The 24563-nt window shown below is 41.5% G+C and overlaps 1 protein-coding gene across 1 annotated transcript in view; it reads right to left on the bottom strand.

Annotated features, from left to right (window-relative positions):
• Positions 1-24563, bottom strand: part of MTREX (Mtr4 exosome RNA helicase) — a 105539-nt gene that overhangs the window by 31794 nt on the left and 49182 nt on the right. The window contains exons 16-19 of the mRNA XM_048851590.2: positions 15351-15501; positions 13248-13420; positions 12756-12824; positions 473-601 (exon numbers count right to left, since the gene is read on the bottom strand). Coding sequence (XP_048707547.2) covers positions 473-601; positions 12756-12824; positions 13248-13420; positions 15351-15501 — 522 coding nt within the window. The remainder of the gene's footprint in view (positions 1-472; positions 602-12755; positions 12825-13247; positions 13421-15350; positions 15502-24563) is intronic.

Below are 24563 nucleotides of genomic sequence, written 5' to 3'. Positions count from 1 at the left end.
CTTACAACACATTAGCTACATCGCACAACACTCTTTTGAGTTAAGTAACAGATACAGAGGAACCACTTTGTTCACCACTGAAAAGCAGCTTCCTAGCAGCTGTTTAAGAATGCAGAGCTACATCAATCAATGTATTTCCCTTCACTTTCTTAGAGAATAAAATTCCCCTCTTTTCTTAACATATGCAAAGGCTTTTATGATATACCCTGAAAGCTGCTATATAGCCGGGTAATCAATTATTTTTTGTCAAGGTCCAAATTTCTTGGTCAAGGTATGGTCAAGGTCCAGACTCCAGAGAAAATATAATAATAATAAACAATAATAAATAAATACATACATACAAAGATTTTGGGGTCCATTCAAAAGCGTCAGGCAAACCATGGGCCAAACCTGGACTGTCAATTGACTACCCCTGCTACATAGAATATATTTTAACACTACTGATATTTGACAATGAAACTGAACTACAAACCTGCATCTCTCCTTTCTCATCAGGCTTTGCTGGCTTTGCAGCCTCAGTAGCAGAATTCTTCAAACTCTCTTTGCTGCAGTGTAATAGGACTTCAACCACATATAATGGGTCCAGTTCACCAGAGTTGGGCTATTGTGGACAGACAGAAAAAAAGTCATCAATAGTAAATATCAATTCTTCAAATACTGGTAACAACAGAAAGGAAAATGGGAGTTCAATTGACATTCAAAAATGTTGAGAGATACTGCCCCTAAACTTTAATAGATCAGTACTTCGGTCCTGAAACCAATACTATAATTAAGTATATTTTCATATATATGTCTCCCATGCGCGCACACACATTATATAAAGGTTTTGCAATTTAATTACATCCACCCCTTTAGCCCCAACCAAAACCTACCCTAGATGGAATTGCTTTCAAAAGAATGTTTTAGCAATGTCATCATTTCCGTACAGTGGAAGAACTACTAGTTGTTCCAAATACATATAGCCTTCTATAGCTCCTGACAGAAGTGGCTGACAGTGGGAAGGGTCTCTTGACATCCATTTTGGAATCCAGATCTCCCAAATTCTTTACTTTCCCAAGCTTCTGCATCCCTTCTTCTGGTAGAGAACTGAACCCCATCTGATCCAGTCAAGAATGGCACTCAGTTGGTCAGGAAGTGTCTGTTGCTCCACATGTGATGCACACACTCACCACTGGGTTAGAACACTGCTCCCTGAGAACTCCTAACCCTTAGTCTGGGCATTGAGAGACCAGGCTTAGTCAACAAACCAGCATCACTCACACTACAGCACAGAACACTTGACTGATACTACCAAGCAGCATTTATATTTAACGTTGCCAAGGGTTTTAACAAGAAAGTTAATCTACAGGTTTGCAAGTCAGTATTTTCCCCCACCACAACAGAGGTCATTCAACAACAGATCTTTGCAGCATAAGAGCACTTATTTTGGGAGAGGGGACAAGGAAGGGAAAAGTCTTGTGCGCCAAGACTTCATATAATTGTGTAAGGGGCACAAATATCTAGCTTATATTTGCACAGGACACAAGTCTGGTGTTTCAACAAAGTAGTATTCTTTAAACAGTGATAATCTTAATGCTCTAGTTTTCTTTAAAAAATAATTACAACTTGTCTGGAACAATCTGCAGCAGTGTTGTTTGCTTGTAGTAGCACTGCACTGAAACATTTCCTTTTATTTGGCATGAGAGCCAAAGTACAGAATCACAGTAGAAGCTCCATTTTAAACTAGAATGTACAAGCTTTTTAAAGTACTAATCACAGATTAACATAAGATTTTACAAAAAACAATGTAATCAAGATCAGCTTTAAAAGAGTTTTGTACTGCTGTGATGAAAAGACAAACATCAAGGGATTTCATTTGATAGGTACCTGAAGCAGAATGTAGGCAAATAACATTCTGTCAGAGATTCTCAGAGCTTTGTACACAATTTAATTGTAAACATAAAATATCAGGTTGCCCTGTCCCACAACTAAGTCGTTTTCCAGTAATTTAAGACTTCATTTGTGAAAAGATTGTTGCTCTTAATTATGTCCTATTTTGTGAAAAAGGTACTTGGCAGCTGTCTTTAGATTTACAAACCCCTTGTGACCATTGCCATCATCTGAACGATATTTGAAAATGAAACCCATGTGTGGTAAAGCAGAGTCTAGCCAAAACTTTTCAAAAGTATGGTGCTTATTTGAACATAGAACACGCTAACATACATTAAGGAGATAAAAATACATGACCTGGCCAGAGGGCTGAGTCACAGGACAGACCGACCGCAACCAGATCAGAGTGGTTGTCAACCCGGGTGCCAGGAAAAGAATGAAGCCCTGCCATTCCCTGCCTGGCCACTGGGTGACACCTGCTGTGAGCGATCCCCAATATGAAGGCATTGCACAGTGTACTGGAAATAAAGTCTCTTAACCAAAAATAACTACACTTTGATTTTATGAAAAAAGAAAAAGGAGTACTTGTGGCACCTTGGAGACTAACCAATTTATCTGAGCATAAGCTTTCGTGAGCTACGGCTAACTTCATCGGATGCATACTGTGGAAAGTGTAGAAGATCTTTTATACACACAAAGCATGAAAAAATACCTCCCCCCACCCCACTCTCCTGCTGGTAATAGCTAGCAGGAGAGTGGGGTGGGGGGAGGTATTTTTTCATGCTTTGTGTGTATAAAAGATCTTCTACACTTTCCACAGTATGCATCCGATGAAGTGAGCCGTAGCTCACAAAAGCTTATGCTTAAATAAATTGGTTAGTCTCTAAGGTGCCACAAGTACTCCTTTTCTTTTTGCGAATACAGACTAACACGGCTGTTACTCTGAAACTTTTGATTTTATGAGCTCCAAAGCAAATTTCTACAGTTTGCTATATATTTATACTATACAGCACATGGCATACATAATTTTAGACAAATTCTTCTTGATATAGTAATTCATCAAAAAGATTATTTGAGCAAGAATAATTTGAACCTTGGTTTTTAATGGAAACTTTAATCTGAAATTATACTGATATGATTGGGAAGTGAATATGAATTCAGGAATTTGATGACAACAAATTAAGCACCTGACTAATTATACTAGAAGGTGTCTAGTATAATTAAATAAGTCAGATGCTTAATTTTCACATCAATTTGATAAATTAATAATAGTATACTCTTTATAGCTATTTTGCTATATTCCTGTTATAAAATTTGTATTTCATCTGCATGACATTTTATAGGATATTTCCAACAGTTCTCAGTGGCTGAGTATAACAATGTGCTACTTGGAACATCTATGAAGTGCCATGGAGGTGATTCCAGTAGTTAGATGCAGGAAGGAAAGTGTAATAGATACACACACAATGCTTCTGTAATGGAGACAGTCAAGAACAAAGTTCAGTTTGGAAGAAAAGTTTCAGCTTTTCAGGTCAAAGAAAAAGACATGTCAGAGATTTGTGTTTGTATGCTGGAATCTTTAAGTTTTATGTTAGACCCCTAAAAGTCCCCTACTCCGCAGGAAATCACACAGAAGCCGAAATCATAAGGGGGTAACAAAGATCAAATAAGCTTCTCAATTCAACCCATTCCCCACGTCTTTGTTTTAGGATTTACAGTAGAGTCTCTATATTCACTAATGAAGTACATTAAATCTAACACACTACTTATCTAGAGAAAGAACATTAATCAACTTTCATACAGGGAGGAAACTGACTACGGAAGAAGCTGGTAGTATTAACGGTATTCATTAAGGATACTATTGTGGAAACAAACAACGAACTGTTCCAGCTGAATTCTTATGACACAAGTGGAGGAAGGAGTTAGAACAAAACTTAAAGAAAATACCACCGTTGAAGAAACTGAGTATATATTAAAATGACAAATCTGTGAAAAATATTAGATGGATCAACATCTATATCCCAGGACAAACTTATAAGACAAGAGGCACAGTGGTTTTCACTACTATGCATATTAAAGCAGCTGTTAATTATCTATTTCTAAAAGATCATTTGTCTTGCTTTGTCCCACAGATTTAAAAAAAAAATGCTCAAAGAAACTAGCTTTTCCATATGAATGCTAGGAGTGGCATAGTTCTAAGTCTATTCCATAATTTTCAGTCTTTGTTATACTTTCCACTGAAGGAAAAAATTAGCAGCTGTCACAATGGCTCAAGTAAAAGTTGCTGTTCCAAGTGGAATTACCCTCTCCAGCACAGATCATTATATTTCAATAGTAATATTAAAACCTAAAAGACTTGTAAAAGATTGAGATGGGCCAAATAGGAGGCTTTCAAAAAATTACACACACACACACACACACACGACAGAGGTGGAAAGAAACACCTCAGAGTGACAGAGAAGTTAAAACGTTGGAAACGTTAAAAAGAATAAAGGTGAAAAAAAATCTCTGTTTTACTGCTCGTCAAATGGTTCATAAGAAAGCAGTTTAAGAAACAGCACTTGAGTGTACAAAGGCTATTTTCCAGTCCACTTTCCTAACTCAAATGAGAATGGAATAAAAAAAATAAATACAAAAGGCAACATTCAAAAGGACAAATAAAAGCTCCTCAAAAAGTTTTGTTTCTGCATCCACAAACTGCTGTCTTTTCTCTATTATTATTATTATTATTATTAAATATTTTATTATATTAGCACCAAAAGGCCTCAGTAACAACTGAGGCCACACTGTGCTGTGCAAAAAGAGAATCTTCCATATAAGTACAGTAGTTGGATCCTTGTACTCATCCACCATAATTACAGCATCTCTATATTATATGGCCATTCCCATTATCAGCTACAGGAAATATTTTGAATGCAAAGATTAGAAATATCTCAGTGTCAAAAGTTTCTGAAATGAAGGTCCAAATGTAAGACTGAGCTGTGCAAACACTAGCTGCAAAAACAGATTTCCAAAGAGGTTACTTACCCTGCACAGTAACTGGAGTTCTTCGAGATGCATGTCCCTATGGGGGCTCCACTTGAGGTGAGTATGCACTCTATGTGCCTTCAATTGGAGATTTTCGGTAGCAGTGCTCAGTCTGTGCACATGCCCTAGCTATCATGTGCCCTGTACTATGGATATATGGAGCTAAGATAGACGGACTGCTCTCGGATCGTTCTCCATCACAAAGCCCTAAGAAAATGAGGCTCCAAAGCAGAGAGAAAGGAGGGTAGGTAGTGGAAACCCATAGGGACATCTCAAAGAACTCCAGTTACTGTACAAGCTAAGTAGCCTCTCTTTCGAGTAATGTTCTTATGGGTGCTCCTCTAGAGGTGATTGCCCAGCAATATCATCTGAAGACAGTGGGAGTGTCAGAGCTTGATGTAGGACTGACTCTAAACTGCAGAACCAAAGGTAGCATCTGCCCGAGAATCAACAACTATGGCATAGTGTCTCAAGAAAGTGTGGACCAAAGCCCATGTAGCAGCCTTGCAAATCTCTACAATAGGAATATCTCTCAGCAAGGCAACGAACAGACTTCGATTTGGAAGAATGGGCTATAGCACTAGGCATGGTATATTAGCAGCTGTATACCAAGAGTGGATACCCACTTAAAAAGTCTCTGTGCAAACACTCAGAACTCCTCTAGCTCCCTCCACAATAGAAACAAAAAGTGTCTCAGAGGCTCAAAAAGGTCTAGTCATGTTGAAATAGGTCAACCCTCTCCTAACATCCAAAGTGTGAAGGGCAGCTTTCTTCCTAGGCAGATTGGGTACATGATAGAAAACTGAAGATGAACTGAAGGGTTTACGTCAAAGTCTGATGTAACTTTGGGCAAGAAACACAGGTGTGTTCAAAGAGATCCCTTTTCTCTGAAAAACAGTGTAGGGAGGGAGAGCCAGCCATGAAAGCAGCTAGCTCACCAATGCTTCAGTCAGAGATAACAGCCACTAATTAGGAGAGTTCAGAAGCAAGCAGTTAGTTCACTAGCAGTTGAAATGGAAGCTTCATCTGAATATTGAGAACTAAGTTTAAGCCCCAGGTAGCTGAGGGGTATCTAACACTCAGGAAGAGATTTGCTAACCCTTTGATGAATCTGGAAGTTGCAGGATGAGCATATGCAGAGAAACCTCCAACAGAGAATGAAACACTTATGGCAGCTAGATGAAATTTAATGGAACTCATAAGAAAAATTTCCTTTCTTCAGAGGCAGAAGATATTCCAGAACCTCCAAGATGGAAGAATCAACAAGAGTTAGGTGACAGTAGGTACACCAGTGATCAAAGCTTTTCCATGTCTGAAAGTACGTCCTCCTGGTGGAATTTTTGCTACTAATAGGCAGGATTTCCTGAACCTCTCCTGAACAGGAGAGTTCTAACCCTGAGAGCTATTTAAATACCAAACCTTGAGCTGTAGAGAGTTCAGGAGGGAGTGAAGAATGGTTCCTGAGTCTTGACTGAGAAGACTGGGCATTCACTGACTGCTGGATGGGAGGAGAGGCAGAGGAACCACACTTGTCTTGGCCAGGTTGGTGCAATCATGATGACTGGCCTTGTTTCATCTGATTTTGTTTGAGACCCTCTGGATGAGCAGCTTTGGGGGAAAGGTGTAAAGTAGACCCCTGACCATGAGAAGAGAAAGGTGTCTCCCGCAGAATGATGACCCAGACCTCCTCTTGAGCAGAACTTCGCACACCTCTGGTTGCTGTGCAGCGAATACCACCAGAACTTTTGTGAACACCACAAGGGGTAGTAGACAGTCCAAAGGGAAGGACTCGATCTTAGTAATATTCCTGATCTATCATGGAGTTTAGGAATCTCCTGGAGAAGGGTGTATCCTGATATGAAAGGACACATCCTGAAGAGATCAAATGACAGCTGCATCTTGAATTTCTGTATCTTGACAAAGGTATTCAGCATCTTTAGATCTAGAATCAGTCTCCACCCTCCCTTCCTTCCTTTTAGGAACCAAGAAGTATTTGAATAAAATCCTCTTTCCTTGTACTGAGTGGGAACTGGTTCAATGGCTCCTATGCAAATAAGGGATACAACATCTTGTTTTAGAAGAGGTTTGTGAGAAGAGTACCTGAAAAGGGAGGGGAATACCCAACATTATACCCTCCAAAACCTCTGTTGGAGGTAATTTGCCCCCATAAGGTGTAAAAGTGAGAGACACAATTCCAAAAAGGTGGGAGACAGGATGGTGCAGCATCAGATCTCGATTAAAGGAGCATTCATGCACCTCAACCACTGCATCAAAAACATTTTGTAGGCAATGATTGCTATGTCAAGGTAGCAGGAACAGTTGAGAACTTTCCCTCCTGCATCCTGGGTTTTTTCTTAGGTGGCTCCGATGACCTGCAGTACATGGAGAAACAGGATGTATGTGATCTCTGTGTTGTCAGAGACCAAGTAAATTTGTTCTTATTCACAGGCTTATATATGCCCAAAGAATAAAGAGCCGCACCAGAGTCTCTCAGAGAGCACATCTGTGTTCTGTAGCGCATGGTCTCTGGAGTCACTAAACAATTTCAAACTATCAAAAGGGAAGCTCCTCTACTGTGCTGTGGACGTCTCTGAAGCGATGAAGTTCTACACGTAAATACAACTGTTGAGATGGCGCGAGCTTCCGTAACAGATGCGTCGTGAGAAGCTTGCAGGGTTGTTCTCACCAAAAGCTGCCCCTCAGCAATAACTGCTTGAAATTGCTCTCTATGCTCACAATCAAAGAATTAAACATTGTGTAACTGACGTGATTATATTTTTACTCCTGGGGGAATTCTGTGCCACTGTGCAGTGCAGAATTTACACAGATATTGATGTTCTGCACAGAATTTCCTTTTCCTCAGACAGAAATGGGCTGCAGAGCTGCTGGCCACCACTAGGGTCTGCTGGACTCAGCAAAGACCAGCTTCCACATAGAAGCCACTGCTAATGGGAGGGAGAAGGAGCTGGAGGGTTCCCAGCTGCTGCAGTTCCCGGCACATCCGGAAGGAAGGAGGAAACTCCACACAGCCCGGGTCCCACCATCAGGTTGTTACTCCCTCTGGATCCCTGGGCTCTAGGAGGGCAGAGCGTGCAAGTGAGGGTCTGGGCTGGCGGAGAAGACTCCCCGCAGCTGGGCTCTGGGAGGTAGGGAGTGTGGGTTTCTGGCCGCCCAGCTAGGCTCGGGGAAAGTAGGGAGGAAGAGGGAAAGAGAAACACAAACTGGGTTGTCATAGGGGTTTCTTTAATTCTGTACTCCTGGTGGGAGGGGGAGGGGAAAGAGAGAGAGAGTCTCTCTCTCTCCCTCCCCTCCACCCACCTTCTCTCCCCTGACAGCTATTTTGAAATAAATTACCAAAATAATTGAAACTGGTACAGTGTTAATTTGACAAATAAAATTTGCAGAATTTTAAAATATTGTGCACAGAATTTAATTTTTTGCCACAGAAGTCCCCCAGGAGGATATTTTGCCAGAGTCACCTGATAATTAGCAATCCAGAATTGCAGGGCTGAAGACAAATAACTCTTGGTCTAAGCACTTGTGGTGTTTATAATGTGGAGTCACCTTTGAATCATGTTGCCTATTACATTCACTCACTGCATACATGACCAGTGAACTAGAGGCAGGATGAGAATGTAAGAATTCTGAACCCCTAGCTGGGACATAATATTCTTTATCTGCCTTCTTAGTTGTTGAGGATAGGGAGAGTGGGGGCAAGGAGTGCGCAAGGGCAGTAGCAGGAGTCTGTCAGATCATCTGACAAGTTCTAATAGTTCCTTATTTATAGGCAAACCTACCTGTATGATGGTAAAGTATTAATCAATTTATGCTGTGTCTCTTGAAGTACTTCTAATGGAATCTGGAAAGTGTCTGCTACTCTTTTAATCAAATCCTGGAATTGCTTGATGTCATTCACATGAGTTGGTGAGGGTATCACAGCCTCAGCTGGGGAGGATGAGGATATATTAGTCTGTGGAGTTTCACCCAGAAGCTGACGAGGAGGCATCTGTGCCGATTCCTGATGAGTCCTGGACATTGAAACTTGCAGTACCAAGATGTGTACAGGTCACACTAACTCTGGCTGTACTGGCACTCTTGGTACCAAAGAAACAACTTTGGAACCAACTGCACGGACCCAAAAGCACCCCATTCAGGCTCTGATGGTACCAAAGACTTGTGTACCAAACTGTGGGTATTGCATGTCTTTAACATGAAGGGAGCCTCAGTACTGAATTCGTTTAAAGCCTCCTCAGAAGCCTTTAAGGAGTACTGGGTCTCCAGTACAGCAGGCCTTGTAGGAATATGGTCTCTCTGAGGAGATCTAGTACTCCTCTTGGATAAGGCTTTCTCCATTTCACTCAAAGGTCTGTCTTTCAAAGATCTAGAAAGCGACTGAACAGTTAAGACTAATGGGGCACTGTGGGAGCTTCGAGGCTGGTGTCTGGAGCGGGGAGGGGAGTCTCTCAGCCCTTGATCTGAAGCCAGATGAAGTGAACGTTCCATTCTGAGGAGCTGAAGTTTTATTTCTGTCCCTCTTGGAGCGACTCTTGAAGTTCATGCAGATCTTGCACTTTGAAGGCATGTGCGTGTCCCAAAGGCAATGGATACAGTACAACTGGCCATTACTAACTGGGAAGCATTCCCAGTAAGTGAGACAATGTTTGAAGCCTGGGGACTTAGGCACGCCCCACAGGGAAAAAAGAAAAAACAAACAAAACAAAACCAAGCTTCAAGAGGACCTCCCCCTATAATGGAAGAACGGGAGGCAAAGCCTCAATCAAATGAGAGAAGAGAACTCTCAAAAAAACAAAGCAAACAGTAACTACAAAGAATAAAACTGGAATACAAGAAATTTAATATAAAGAACTCAAACTTGACAAAGTGAGAAGCTGCACAGGCAAGCACTACCAACTGCTCCATCTCAGGCTGAGGGTGGTCTGTCTGTCACAACCCTACGTAGCCTCAGCGCAGAGCACAAGGATAGCTACAACATTTGTGCAGACCGAATGCACACTGCTGGCAAAAATCTCTGATTGAATGTTCATGAAAACCTCAAGTGGAGCACCCCCAGGGACAGTATTCAAAGAAGAACTAACTTTGCATTTACTGCTTCACGGTAATTTATGAGTTGCAGAAATGGTGAAAATTTGCACCCAACATGGTGGAAAAGTGTTTGCAAGAATCTTCTCTGTCTGGCCCTTTTGGTATGTCTTCTCTTTCCTTGCCTCCCCCTCTCCTATCAAACTCTATGGTGAGCTATTAAAGAACCATGTTCCTATGGTTAAGGCACTAGCTTAGCACTTGGGAGACCCAGATTCAATTCCCTGCTCCACCAGACCTGCTGTGTGACCTTAGGCAAGTCACTTAGCCTCTCTGTGCTTCAATAACCCACCTTAGAATGGAGATATTTACCTTCAAAGGGCAGTTGTGAGGATAAATAAAAGAGTATCTATATCTTTAACCCCGACCTGGGGTATTCTATCTGTTACCCAAGATCCATAAACCTGGAAATCCTGGACGTCCCATCATCTCAGGCATTGGCACCCTGTCAGCAGGATTGTCTGGCTATGTAGACTCCCTCCTCAGGCCCCACGCTACCAGCACTCCCAGCTATCTTCGAGACACCACTGACGTCCTGAGGAAACTACAATCCATCGGTGATCTTGCTGAAAACACCATCCTGGCCACTATGGATGTAGAAGCCCTCTACACCAACATTCCACACAAAGATGGACTACAAGCCGTCAGGAACAGTATCCCCGATAATGTCACGGCAAACCTGGTGGCTGAACTTTGCAACTTTGTCCTCACCCATTTCACATTTGGGAACAATGTATACCTTCCAATCAGCAGCACTGCTATGGGTACCCGAATGGCCCCACAGTATGCCAACATTTTTATGGCTGACTTAGAACAACGCTTCCTCAGCTCTCGTCCCCTAATGCCCCTACTCCACTTGCGCTACATTGATGACATCATCATCATCTGGACCCATGGAAAAGAAGTCCTTGAGGAATTCCACCAGGATTTCAACAATTTCCATCCCACCATCAACCTCAGCCTGGACCAGTCCACACAAGAGATCCACTTCCTGGACACTACAATGCTAATAAGCGATGGTCACATAAACACCACTCTATACCGGAAACCTACTGACCGCGATTCCTACCTACATGCCTCCAGTTTTCATCCAGACCACAACATATGATCCATTGTCTATAGCCAAGCTCTACGATACAACCGCATTTGCTCCAACCCCTCAGACAGAGACAAACACCTACAAGATCTCTATCAAGCATTCTTACAACTACATTACCCACCTGCGGAAGTGAAGAAACAGATTGACAGAGCCAGAAGAGTACCCAGAAGTCATCTACTACAGGACAGGCCCAACAAAGAAAATAACAGAATGCTACTAGACATCACCTTCAGCCCCCAACTAAAACCTCTCCAACGCATCATCAAGGATCTACAACCTATCCTGAAGGACGACCCATCACTCTCACAGATCTTGGGAGACAGGCCAGTCCTTGCTTACGGACAGCCCCCCCAACCTGAAGCAAATACTCACCAACAACCACACACCACACAACAGAACCACTAACCCAGGAACCTATCCTTGCAACAAAGTCCATTGCCAACTGTGTCCACATATCTATTCAGGGGACACCATCATAGGGCCTAATCACATCAGCCACTCCATCAGAGGCTCATTCACCTGCACATCTACCAATGTGATATATGCCATCATATGCCAGCAATGCCCCTCTGCCATGTACATTGGTCAAACTGGACAATCTCTACATAAAAGAATAAATGGACACAAATCAGACGTCAAGAATTGTAACATTCAAAAACCAGTCGGAGAACACTTCAATCTCTCTGGTCACTCAATTACAGACCTAAAAGTGGCAATACTTCAACAAAAAAACTTCAAAAACAGACTCCAATGACAGACTGCTGAACTGGAATTAATTTGCAAACTGGATACAATTAACTTAGGCTTGAATAGAGACTGGGAGTGGATGGGTCATTACACAAAGTAAAACTATTTCCCCACGTTCATCCCCCCCACCCCACCACCACTGTTCCTCAGACGTTCTTGTCAACTGCTGGAAATGGCCCACTTTGATTATCACTACAAAAGGTGTCCCCCCCACTCTCCTGCTGGTAATAGCTCACCTTAAGTGATCACTCTGGTTACAGTGTGTATGGTAACACCCATTGTTTCATGTTCTCTATGTATATAAATCTCCCCATTGTATTTTCCACTGAATGCATCCGATGAAGTGAGCTGTAGCTCACGAAAGCGTATGCTCAAATAAATTTTTTAGTCTCTAAGGTGCCACAAGTCCTCCTTTTCTTTTTGCAAATACAGACTAACATGGCTGCTACTCTGAAATATATCTTTAATGTATCTCAAAGCATCCTTCCTGACCGTGGATTGCTTAGGATGGAGCTGTAGTGCACCATGGCTTTCAGCAGCCAATTCGAGTAGCCTGAAAGGTCTAATGTTGTTCAATACACTGTCAGAGTGCCCTGGATAGACTCTTAAACAGGACACCACAGATAACTCCATCAGTTAACAGGGGACTATCAAAAATAAAAAGATAGGACTCGGGGTGAAGGTCTATTTCCCAACTTCCAAGAACCTTTTTCTTTCCTCCTTCAGTGTGAATAAGTCTACAAAGGCCTGGGCCTTTTGCAGCTTTTCTAGCGAGGTGACAGACTTTTTTTTCTTTTTTGGCCTGTGGAAAAACAACTAAAAATGCAGATTTTTACATCTCCATTTCATCTTTCTACACATTTAGTGAAAATATGCATCTTTTGCCAGTGAAGGGAAAAGTGTATTATTTTACCTTAACATTTGATTTCTTGGAGAAGTTAACAACGACTCCCCAACCAAAATCATCATCTTCATTTTTTACCTAAAAAGATGAAAGCATGTTATAAAAATAACCTCTAGAAAAAAAGCACAATGACAAGAATACTTTATGGATTGCTGTTTGCAGTGTTGTAGTCATGTTGGTACCAGGCTATTACAGAGACAAGGTGGGTGAGGTAATATCTTTTATTGAACCAACTTCTGTTGGTGAGAGACAAAAGCTTTTTAGCTACACAGATCTCTTCTTCAGTCTGTTTATGGGTTGCTGTGATTTATAACAAAGCTGATTTTGAAGCAAACCTTACTAAACAGTCAACCCTAAAGGAAGGTTAAAGAACTACAATTAAAGTCAAATTTACTATTCAGCTGGAATAAGTAACATTTTGCCAGAGAATCAACTGGCAAGTAGACACAAGCCTTGGAAGTTTGACGGGCTGGGGGAGATGATAAAAGAGAAGCAATTTACCTTTACCAGCCTGCCTGGCTGTAAAAACGGCAAGCAGTATTTTGGTTTGTGAACATATTCCTCAATTTCTTTACCCAGTTTAGCAAGCTGCTGTCGGATTTTGTAGTAGATGACCACGCTTTCCTCATTTGGAATTTCTATTTTGTTGTACTGTTCATCCAATTTATTTACCCCTGCAAATAAAACAATCTTGTGTAAACGTACAGAGTCACACATTATCCTAAACAATGTTATAGCAAAGAAGCATTCACAAAAACATGTAGTTAAATAGTATCTGAATATCACTTTCAATACAAGTTTTCTGACTATTTAAAACAAAACATGCCACCAAAGGAGGAAGCAGCTGGTGAGGTGCTCACAGACTCATCCAGTGCAGATGAGGATAAAGGTGTCCTCTATGGCTCACCAGTCACTCATCTTCCTCTATTACTGACCCCTCAGACTGAAACAACAGCTATAGAGAACCCAAGTTGTTTCCAGTGGGAAGCCAGTAGTACACAATGATCTCCATGAGACCCCAGCGATAGGGTACAAGTTAAGCAGATGCCAGTCCAAGATAAGGAATTCTGGGGCAGACTACCCCAGGATGAGTGTAAGTCCTAAATGGGTCACAGAAAAACCCGGCATGAGCCTTAAGCTCCATTTTTGATGGCACTGGGACAGTGACCGGACCCCAGGGAACCAAGGTATAACCACTTCTAGGAAATGTTTCACTCTGTCATTGACGTCTATAGCAAAGTAACACAGAGAAGGTGACATGGATATCAAAGGAGACACGACCAGCAAAGATTCCCCACTCTTCCTGGTGTCAGAGGGAGCATCGGCAGAAGTTGATGTCAAAGGAGCCAACGTTGACAGACTGAGAGCAAAGAAAACTGCTGCTGTGCCTTCTCTGCTTCCTCTCCCAGCCAAGGGATAAAGAACCCTGATGTGAAGAAGCCAAAGCTCAGGGAGAGTATGGCCTGTAATATACCTCCATAGAATGGACTGCATCTCCAGCCTTAGTAAACCCTACTCCACTTCATAAAGGGAATTACAGTTGAGGTGCCTACAGAATTCTAAAGCACAGTATGGTTTTTGGTATAATAATTTCCAGGAAATACCCAGCTTGCTCTCTGGCATAGTTTTCTGAAGCAATGCTGGACTCTACATTATGGGAACAAAGGGTTGGGCATGTCTATGGGTGTGAACTGTTCTCTGAGAAATGCACATCATATGTAAGTATGGTCTTAAAAGCCACCCCTGCAATCCAACACATACACAGAGCAATGGGGTGCCAAAAACCAAATTCCAAACCTGGTGTGGATCTATTATTTCCCCCACTTAATGGCACTGAGGAGGTGAATTGCTCATTCTTCACTGGCAGATGAAGTAGATACATCTGCTGTGGTTTTTGGATTCCATTGGGTAAAGCTCCTGGAGGAGTTTGAACTGTCAAAAACTGATTAACAAGAAACACGTTGGAAATTCATCTTGGCTCATGGAAATACTGTTTAAAGCAGGAAGAGCATGGCTCACAGGGCTAGCCACTCGAAGGAGTAGAAAACAAAAGCCTTGTTTCCATTAGGATTTTGCTTCACCGTTGATCAATTTTCCAGACTATTTACAAAGCCTTACTAGAGTATCTTTTTTTCTGGTGGTTTGGACACGATAGGCCTTAATTCTTTTTTAGATACTGAAATCAATTTGATTTATCTGTGTTTTGAACAGAACAGAAACCTTGTCTGCATCTTCCATGAGCTCAAAGACACTTTTTTTGCTCCTCTTCTTCTCCTCCTACACATTTACGATGTGGTGATCATCCTTGTCTCATCCAGTAGAACAGGTTATCTCACTAAATTCTGTTCCCAAAAAAGGTCCAGGTGCTATTACAGAACAACAGAAGATGGCTTCCGTCCCTGAAAACCCTCTCCTGCCCACAACCATAACAGCAAGTGCACTAAGCATTCTGCTGCCAGGAAAGGAGAGGCTGTACAGTCTAGAATCTCTGAGTGGATTCTCATTATAAACATAACACCCTATCTTAGCTATCCAACCCCACAGTTGAAGTATCTTTGACACAGTCTCTCACATGGTTAAGTATGTGATACACACAATACTTACTTTCTACTACTCCTGGAATAGCTCTGTAGTGTTGAAACTGGTAGAAGGATTTTTCTAACATGTATTCAGGGTTAATTTCCTCTACTCGGAGCAAGTTCAACACCATGTTGTATGTCAAGTGAAAAGCACTATTTAGAGGATCAGCTGAGCCCTTAAGAAAAAAAAAAAAAGACGCCCCCACACAAAATATTAATTACAGCACAAGCAAAGCAATACACAATATATTTGAAGCAGTGTCTTATGTGAAAAATTATTAAACTGATGCTTTGTAAATCTTTGGATAAAGGCTTTATAACACCATAATATTTTTCTAGATCTCACATCAGATCCTAACTAGCCGTATGATGAACATCCAAGAAACACAGTACTGCTTTACATACCACTGTTAGGCAGATAAGTTTGTCAAGTCAGTGCAATTAGAACCTTTTATATAAATTGATCCTAATAAACTCAGGAGAATAATTTTTATAAAATATAATCTAGTGTCTCCTTTAACTTCTTTAAAAAAAATTATACACAGACACACAGTTTTTTTCCTCCCTACCATATCTTTGTAACTATTTAGATACAAACAAAACTTTATCACAGCATATACCACCTGAGAAAGAATATTTCCTCTTCACATACCAAAAAAAATCTAACAAGATAAAGCCTTCAGGATTGGTCCCCACATCACACACAGGCAGCTATGATAGTGGTTGCTCTGTTATGCTCTTAAGGATTAATTTCTATAATAAAGGATAGGACCCTTTTAGATGGAAGGCACTTCTGTACCACATGGAATGCCTATGTTTTGGAAAAAGAACGCGGAGTACTTGTGGCACCTTAGAGACTAAAATTTATTTGAGCATAAGCTTTCTTGGGCTAAAGCCCACTAGGCCAGTGAAGTATGGGTGTGTTATATCAGTAATTCACTTGTTTGTCAGGCAGGTCCAGTGAGGCGTGCTTGACCCAAAAGCTGAAATTCACAGAAAGCCAACTTGGTAGCTGGGCTTCCCTCTTAGGAATACCCCATTTCCCACTGAAATTGATATGCAGTCTATCAACATTAAAATAACGTAATACTTTGAAGACATTTTGCATTTTAATCTGCTAAGCAGGAGCGCACAACTGATGGCTCTGCAGCACTTCACAGGTGTCTTTCTCAATTTGTAAAAGACTGAACAGAAATTCCATATTCATACACAGACACTTTGTGAAAGTGAAATATGAGGTCATCTGATTTGATGAAAAATACTCAATGGCTAAAAACAGACTGGCAATGACAAAAAGCAATGCTTTCAAATTAATTTTTTTGTAAATGGAAAATGAAATGAAAACAAAAACTAGTAGACCACTACATTTGCCTTAATACCATGGTATCAAGATTTAAGGGAGAATTAGGTTTCCTCCAAAAGTATTAACTGAACATTATACCATTGTAGATTGCTACTGATTGGCTTTCCATAGCTTAATTCTGGAACCTGCAACTAGAAAATTCACAGGAGTCTGATTTTTGCATTCATCCTTTGAAGATTTAACATTTTCTGCCACCTGGTATCAGTATCTATTCTGAATTTGCTAAATAGCAGTAAAGTTGCTGTGGGAACTCTGAAACAGGCCACCTGAGTATGTCCAGCCCCATTCTAACTAACCATTTCTCATAATACTCTTTTAATTCAAAGTTCTTATACATTTTAAGAAGAATTTTAGCATCAATGAGTAAATCACAATACTTATTAGAACTGACAAAAATATTTATCATATTGGTGAGAAAATAATTTCAATAATTAGAATCTAAAACAGTGTTGCACATTTGTGCAAACCTCTATCTATATCTCCTCAGAAACTTCACTGCCATAAAAAAGTATAGGTTGGTCACATAATTTCTATCAACGAAGTAAACATTTAGGGAGTCAATAGTTAAACCAACGTCCACGATCCACAGCATCCTCAAATGATATGCTTTTACCTCTGAATCGTCATTAATACACATTCACAGACTCCTTTACTCCATAACCCCCTTTCAGTTCCAACATGTTACCCATAATGCATGTATCCATTTCCTTACGATCACAAAAAATACACAATTTTAATTTAGGTAGGTTAAAATATTTTCTTTATAGATGTGGAGTCTATAAAAAGTCAGCGTACATGAAAAGTATGGGGATGAAATTAAGGTTGTACATTGATGTTTGATTGTGACAAATTACATGCATGCACTGTGGTTGGTTACATGTTGGATTTAAAAAGGAAATTTGTTGTGCAGGTGGGGAATCTATGGTTGCCAACTCCCAACTACCTCCTTCCCCGCCCCAAAATAATAGGGAACAGAGAGAGGGAGAATGTATGAAATTGCTTTTAACCAAGTAAATATTCACTTTTCTACTTTAAAAAGATAGGGGCAAGTGTAATTTACACAAATATTGTCTCCTTACACTCCCCCATCTGTTGTTATCTCCTGCCTTTTACTCAGATTGTAAGCTCTTTGGGGCAGGGACTGTCTTTGTTCTGTGTTTATACAGTGCCTGGCACAAGGGGGTCCTAGACCATGACTAGGGCTCCTAGACTCTATGGTAACACAAACGAACTACTAACAGAAGAAACAGCCACTCTCAAATTTCCAACTTTATTTGGACTTACACTCATAGACTTTAAGGTCAGAAGGGACCATTGTGATCATCTAGTCTGAACTCCTGCACATTGCAGGCCACAGAACCTCACCCACACATTCTTATAATAGACCCCTTATCTCTGGCTGAGTTACTGACGTCCTCAAATCATGGTTTAAAGACTTCAAGTTACAGAGAATTCATCATTTACCCTGGCTTAAACCTGCAAGGACCCATCCCCCATGCTGCAGAGGAAGGTGAAAACTACCCAGAGTCTTTTCCAATCTTACTCAGGGGGAAAATTCCTTCCTGATCCCAAATATAGTGATCAGTTAGATCCAAAGAATGTGGGCAAGACCTACCAGACCGATACCTGAGAAAGAATTCTCTGTAGTAACTCAGAGCCCTCCCCAACTCATGTCCCATCTCTGGCCGTTGGGGATTTTTGCTACTAGCATGCCATTGTAGGCAGTCCCACCATATCATTAGTCCATATACTTATCAAGACACGTAGGTGAATGTATATTCATTTAGCAAGCTAGACAATATGAACTACCTCTTACATATGCTCAGTGCCTGCTCAGAGAAGTCATAATGGTGAAAAGGTTAATGGTTCTATTATTTCATTCTAATGGATACAAGCCACATTAAGTAAACACTCATGATACATTGCCTATCTTACAAAATATAACAGGAGGAGCTAAGTCCTTCAAAACTGAGAGTGTTAAAAGATGTCTGGAAACCAACAACTATTTTCTCACTCCCAAACATTAATCATTTAAATCAAATAAGTAAATATGTAATTTTATTTCTGGTTCTCTTAACATAACAAAACATCCTCTCAATATGATCTTTCCTTCCATTGTTTATCATAAAAGTCATAGCTATTCCCATAAGTCAATTCTGGCATGCTTCAAGAACATTCTCAGAGACCTTTTGCATTGAAATTTATATTAATTTCCCCTGTAAAAGTTGCTAGTAAGGGAAATCATTTTTCAGAAACACGCAGTGTAGAGTGTTAAATTTTACCTTGGGGGCCCAAATGGAAGTGTATACTAGGAAGATTCAGTGCAATGCTTTAACATTTGCTGCTTGTTGTAGTATACACCTCTACCCTGATACAATGTGACCCAAATATAACATGGGTTCACATACAATGCGGTAAAGCAAGCCCGCCCCAGCAGGGTCTGGGGGGCAGGAGCTGGGGGGGCACTTTTGGGGGCCCTGCAGGCCCAGAGTGGCCCTGGTGATTAGCAGAGTTCAGTCTATAATAGGGTGACCACATTGCAAGAGTGAAATATCACACTGGGTGAGCGGGGGGGGGGGGGGGGGGGGGCCACAGGTGCACAGCCCCAGGAAGCTGCAAGAGGCGTGTACATACACTATACACATACATACACACACACACACAGAGTATAAGTTTTACACAAACAATTTAATACTGGTACACAGTGATGTGAAGCTTGGTTGCGGTGGAGGAGTCAGAGGGTGGGATATTTCCCAGGGAATGCCTTGCTGCTAAATGATGATCTAGCAATTGGCTGAGCCCTCAAGGGTTAACTCTCACACTCTACAAGGCAGCAGGAAAGAGGGAGGGCAGACAGAGAGACACAACCTGTGTGTGTTTGAGAGACAGAGATGCACATTTCCCCTTTAAGTATGAAGAGTGGGGTCAGAAGTACACTGCCTTGTTAATTAGATCAGCAAGCTGAGACCAGACCCTAGCCACAGCTGCTGCCTAAGGCAGCAGCTCCCTCCATCCTGTGTCCCCCTGCTCTATGGAAAATGGGGTAAGCAGAGTGCAGGAGCAGGGGGGGGGGGGGACGGGAGACACCCTGACATTAGCCCCCCTCTTCTTCCCGCCCCCCCCCCCCAGCAAGCAGGAGTCTCGGAGAGCAACTCCAAGGCAGACAGCAGGAGCAGCACATGGCAGTGGGGGGAGGGACAGCAGAACTGCAGGCAATTGATAGCCTGCTGAGCAGCTGCTGCACAGGGAACTTAGGGGAGCAGGGAGCTGATAGGGGGGCTGCCGGTCCACCCTGGTTCCAACCACCCACCAGCTAGCTGCAACGGTCTGCTCTTCTTGCAAGCAGTGGACAAAGCAGGCGGCTGCCAAACAAGGTTAGAAGGGAGCACTGCACAACTTTACACGAGCATGTTCCCTAATTGATCAGCAATGTAACAACGAAACAACATTAACCAGGATGACTTTAAGTGAGGAGCTCCTGTACACAGAGAATGGAAAGGCTGGAGAACCCCGATGTACAGGCCAACAAATCTGAAACAGAACAGTCTTTAAGAGTTTGTTTACACTTGGAACACCACAGCCACCCACAGCTGCAATTGAGCTGCTGTAGCGCTTCAGTGTAGACACTTCCTACGCCAACAGAAGGGGTTCTCCCATCAGCAAGGATATCCACCTCTCCAAGAGATGGTTTCTTCCATCCACTTAGCGCTGTCTACACAGGGGCTAGGTCAACCTAACTATGCTGCTCAGGGGTGTGGATATTTCACACGCCTGCTTGACGTAGCTGGGTCAACCTAACTTTTTGGTGTAGACCAGGCCTAAATAAGGGCTGATCTACACTAGGAATTTATATCAGCATAGCCACGTACCTCAGGCATGTGAAAAATAAACACCCCTGAGAAGCCTAGCTATGTCAACTTAACCCTCAGTGTAGACACTGCTAGGTCTTCCATCAACCTAGCTATCTACTGCCTCTCGGGCAGGTGGATTACCTACAACAGTGGGAGAACCCCTCCTGTCAGCACAGGTAGTGTTTCCACTTAAACCTCTACAGCAGCACAGCTGCAGCTGTGCCACTGTAGTGGCTGAACTGTACACATACCCTGAGTAATGAAACAAGGAGATTACACCAATATTAAACGCAATCCAGGGCCAGATTCTATCCTGTAGTGAAATTCCCTGCTCTGGCATTCACATAAGTTAGAGAAGTCTAGGGACTTACACCTGCAGGCTGTGGGTCCCTAACAGTACAGCTACATTGCACTTCAAAAACCCGCAGCTGGCCTGAGCTCACACGGCTTGGGCTGAGGGTTTGTTTAACTGCAGTGTAGACATCTGGGTTCAGGCTGGAGCCCAGCCTCTAGATCTCTCCAACATGAGAAAGTCCCAGAGCTCAGGCTGCAGCTACGGTTACCAACACTCCAGGATTGGCCTGGAGTCTCTAGGAATTAAAGATTATGTCATGTGATGAAATCTCCAAGAATACATCCAACCAAAATTGGCAACCCTAGCTGCAGCCTTGAGCCAGAACATCTACACCACAATTAAAGAGCTACGCAGCCAGAGCCCGAATCAGGAGGCATGGGCCAGCCACAGGTGTCTAACTGCAGCGTAGACCATAACTTGTGGGACTCATAGGCCATCTGAGAATTAACAGAGCGCTGCTGTGCTCTATCCTGCCCTCAACATGCCTTCTCCTGCCCTCTCCCACAATGCGGGGGGAGTGTTGAGGATGGGGTAGAGGCTGGCTCTGTTATTATCTCAGCTCGTTGCTAACCCACTTTAGGGGAATTGTCAGCTTGGCAACTATAGCCAGAATAAATCTACAGATTACAAGAAACAAGTCAACCAGCAGTACTGCTGGATTTACTGCCCTGCTCAAAAAAACTGCCCTTAATATAGAGTACAGCTTTTGTCTTACACTGTGTAAAATGTAACTTGTCCTAACTTGGCGAGCACTCGCCATCTAAAAGGAATAACCTCAGCACTATCAAATAAACTTACTTTTTTAAAAGGAAAAGGCAGGAAAACAAACCAAGATAGTTTGCTACCACAATACAGTATTAGTATAAGTGTCAGAACATACCAATATACACCTAACATCTGCATATTTACTTGAAAGGCTTTTTTTTCAAATTAGCAAATTTCTTCAAAACACAACTCTTTGTACAGAAATATAAAGCAGAGTGGAATTTGATCTATACCTTTTCAACCAAAATCTGAAATGGCAATATTTTGATCTTTATGATTAAAGACTAGTGTTAAATCTTTAAATAAGGTCATGCCATTTAATTCATACATGGCTTATGAATGAACAGAGAGAATGAATCATATTCTGGGATAAGAAATTTCTTTTCTACTCTCTTACAAATGTATCTATCAATAAATTATAAAAATCTTTAGTTTCTCTATATTGTGAGATTTAGTCTTGTACTAAGCGATGATAGAGCTTTATGTTTCTGTCTAACTAAAGCTGCCACTTCTTAAACCTGAACATGTAACTGTAGCAAATTGAATATTTCTCAGCCATGCTAAATTAAACCGAATGACTACGGTGCAGTATTTAAGTAATCCAGAAATTTTAATAAAAATAATTTTAAGAGCAAAGTATTTCTTATTTTTTAAAAAAATACATTTTTACAATACCATTTATAATAATCTCTTGAAAAAAACCTGAATACTTAGTTTTACCCTACTTTGTAGTTGTAGACATCTCATGAGAGATTGGCTGGGGCACAAATTTGTTTTGTGTAACTTTTAAATGTATTTAGAATAGTTTTCGCACCCAAACATGTGGATTACATTTCAGGCCTACCTAACCTTGCTCTCACACACACGCTCACACACTAGTTTGACCAGTGCCAAATTCTTTTCCATCAGTAAATGCAGCTTTAAAAAAATGTAAATATATTACTCAATATTTACAAATGATAGATACAAAAACATGTAAAGTAACCACAAAGACAGAATAGTAAGATCAACAAACAATATAGCAATTCTGAGAAAAACAATATTTCCAGAACAGAGAGACAAATTTTTGAACTACATGGCCAGCAAATTGAAGCAGGCTGGTAATCCTGATTTACCAGTTTTAGGTTTTGTCTTTTTTCCTTAACTGTCTATGAAGGCAAAGTTACAATAAAAGGTTAACATACAACAGTGTACATCGCTTGTTCTTGATTTAACAGTGTTAAAGGTCACCACTGGGCATCAACTCATCTACAACCGGTGGGCATCGCCTCTTAAAATGCTAGCTCAGATGCATCCTTGCTACAAGACTGATAACCCAACATTTGCAGCAGCCAAGCACAAAAAGGTGCAATCAAGTGAGCCTAAGAGCCAACTAACCCATGGGGGGAGGGAGGGGGGAGTTACTGCAACAGGAAGCAACAGTGTACAGCTCAAATTCCCTCTCCTGTGCTGCAGGAAACTGAACACATGGGAAGCAGAGACTGGAGTCTTAGCAGGCCTCCTTCTTGATATTAGGTGCAGGCTGTGTTAGTGTTCTTTTGATCTAACACAGGATTATTAGAAGAGCAGGATAAATGGGGAAACAGCAGCTCTGGGGCACTCTTCTCAGGTGGCTGGTAAGCAGTGTGCATGTGAGGGCTGGGAGGGGGACAGAGGTTCCTATCCCAAACAGCTCTAAAACACAGTCTACATAGTATAGCATGTCCCAGCCGACTCCCATCTTGGGGCCTGAAGTTTGTCAGCAAAAACAAAATAATATTAATAAAAAGGTAATCAAGTTCAGCTCATGCCCTCTCTCCAGGTTTGACTGCGCCTATGATTCCTTCCTCAGGACAAACCCTAGATCTTCTATCTCCAGAGTCACGCTCAACACCCTTGTATCCAAGTTGGGCTAATGGGTCACCTGCTTCAGTAAACCAGGCACCTTCCTTGGGGAGGCTGTTTGAAAGGGAGAATACTATAGGTTCTCTTTGAAGAGAAGAAGGTTCTGTACACACACAGAGGGAGTGTATTTCCAAGCAACTAATCAGGGCTCAATTAACAAACGTTCAGATAAAAGCGCCCTGAAGATATCACAGCTGCTGGAAGTTGAAAAGAAGCTGCAGCAATAAGATTATCCAGAAAGAAGCATCTACAAGTCGTTTCCAAACCTCTGCCCTAGGCATAGGAAAATCATCGTTTCCGGAAAATCACTATGCACTATTCCCCTTTTACTGGTCATAGACACACACACGGAGTATCAAAAAACTGATTTCAATGGACACCGAACACCTTCAGGAAAATATAGTCTTCCAAAAACACACTTGCAATATCTGAGAATAGCTTCTCAGAAATTAACGACCTACTTGAACTGACTTAAAAATTCTTAAGACAAAAGTAGTTGCTAATATCAGTAACACCTAATATCAGTTAAAGTCATTATGTTCATGTTTTCCTGATAAAGAATGCTAAAAGCCCAGAACATAGCAGCGTACAAGATTTTCTGCAGGAACAATGCAGTCAAGAATTATCTGAAAATGAGATCAGCTATCTGTTGTACTGCTACTATGCATCTTAGGGTTTTGAACTGGTGTTCATCTGAGCACTAAATAGGATGTTAAGCATTTATTGTTAATAAAATATAATTAACTGGCTTGTGTTTTTACTGGCAAATAGATGTAAACCAAAAGCCAAGTTAAATAAAACTACAACCTTTCAGGGCGAGGGAGTTCTCACCATCTAGATTGAAATGGGAGAGGACTCCCAGTTTTCATCTCTTGGAGTGATCCCTTATTTTCAGTGCTAGAGGTTTTGTTTGTTTTAAAAACTGGAGCCTTGCCTGAGCCACAATGTGAGAACTGTTCTTCTTGCATTACAGCACTGAAGATTGATCAAGCCTACATTTGCAGCTCTGCCAGATCGCCA

This window comes from Caretta caretta, chromosome 5 (genome assembly GCF_965140235.1).
Source record: "Caretta caretta isolate rCarCar2 chromosome 5, rCarCar1.hap1, whole genome shotgun sequence".
In the NCBI taxonomy this organism is placed as follows: domain Eukaryota; kingdom Metazoa; phylum Chordata; order Testudines; family Cheloniidae; genus Caretta; species Caretta caretta.
This window is presented reverse-complemented; position numbering and strand designations above follow the sequence as displayed.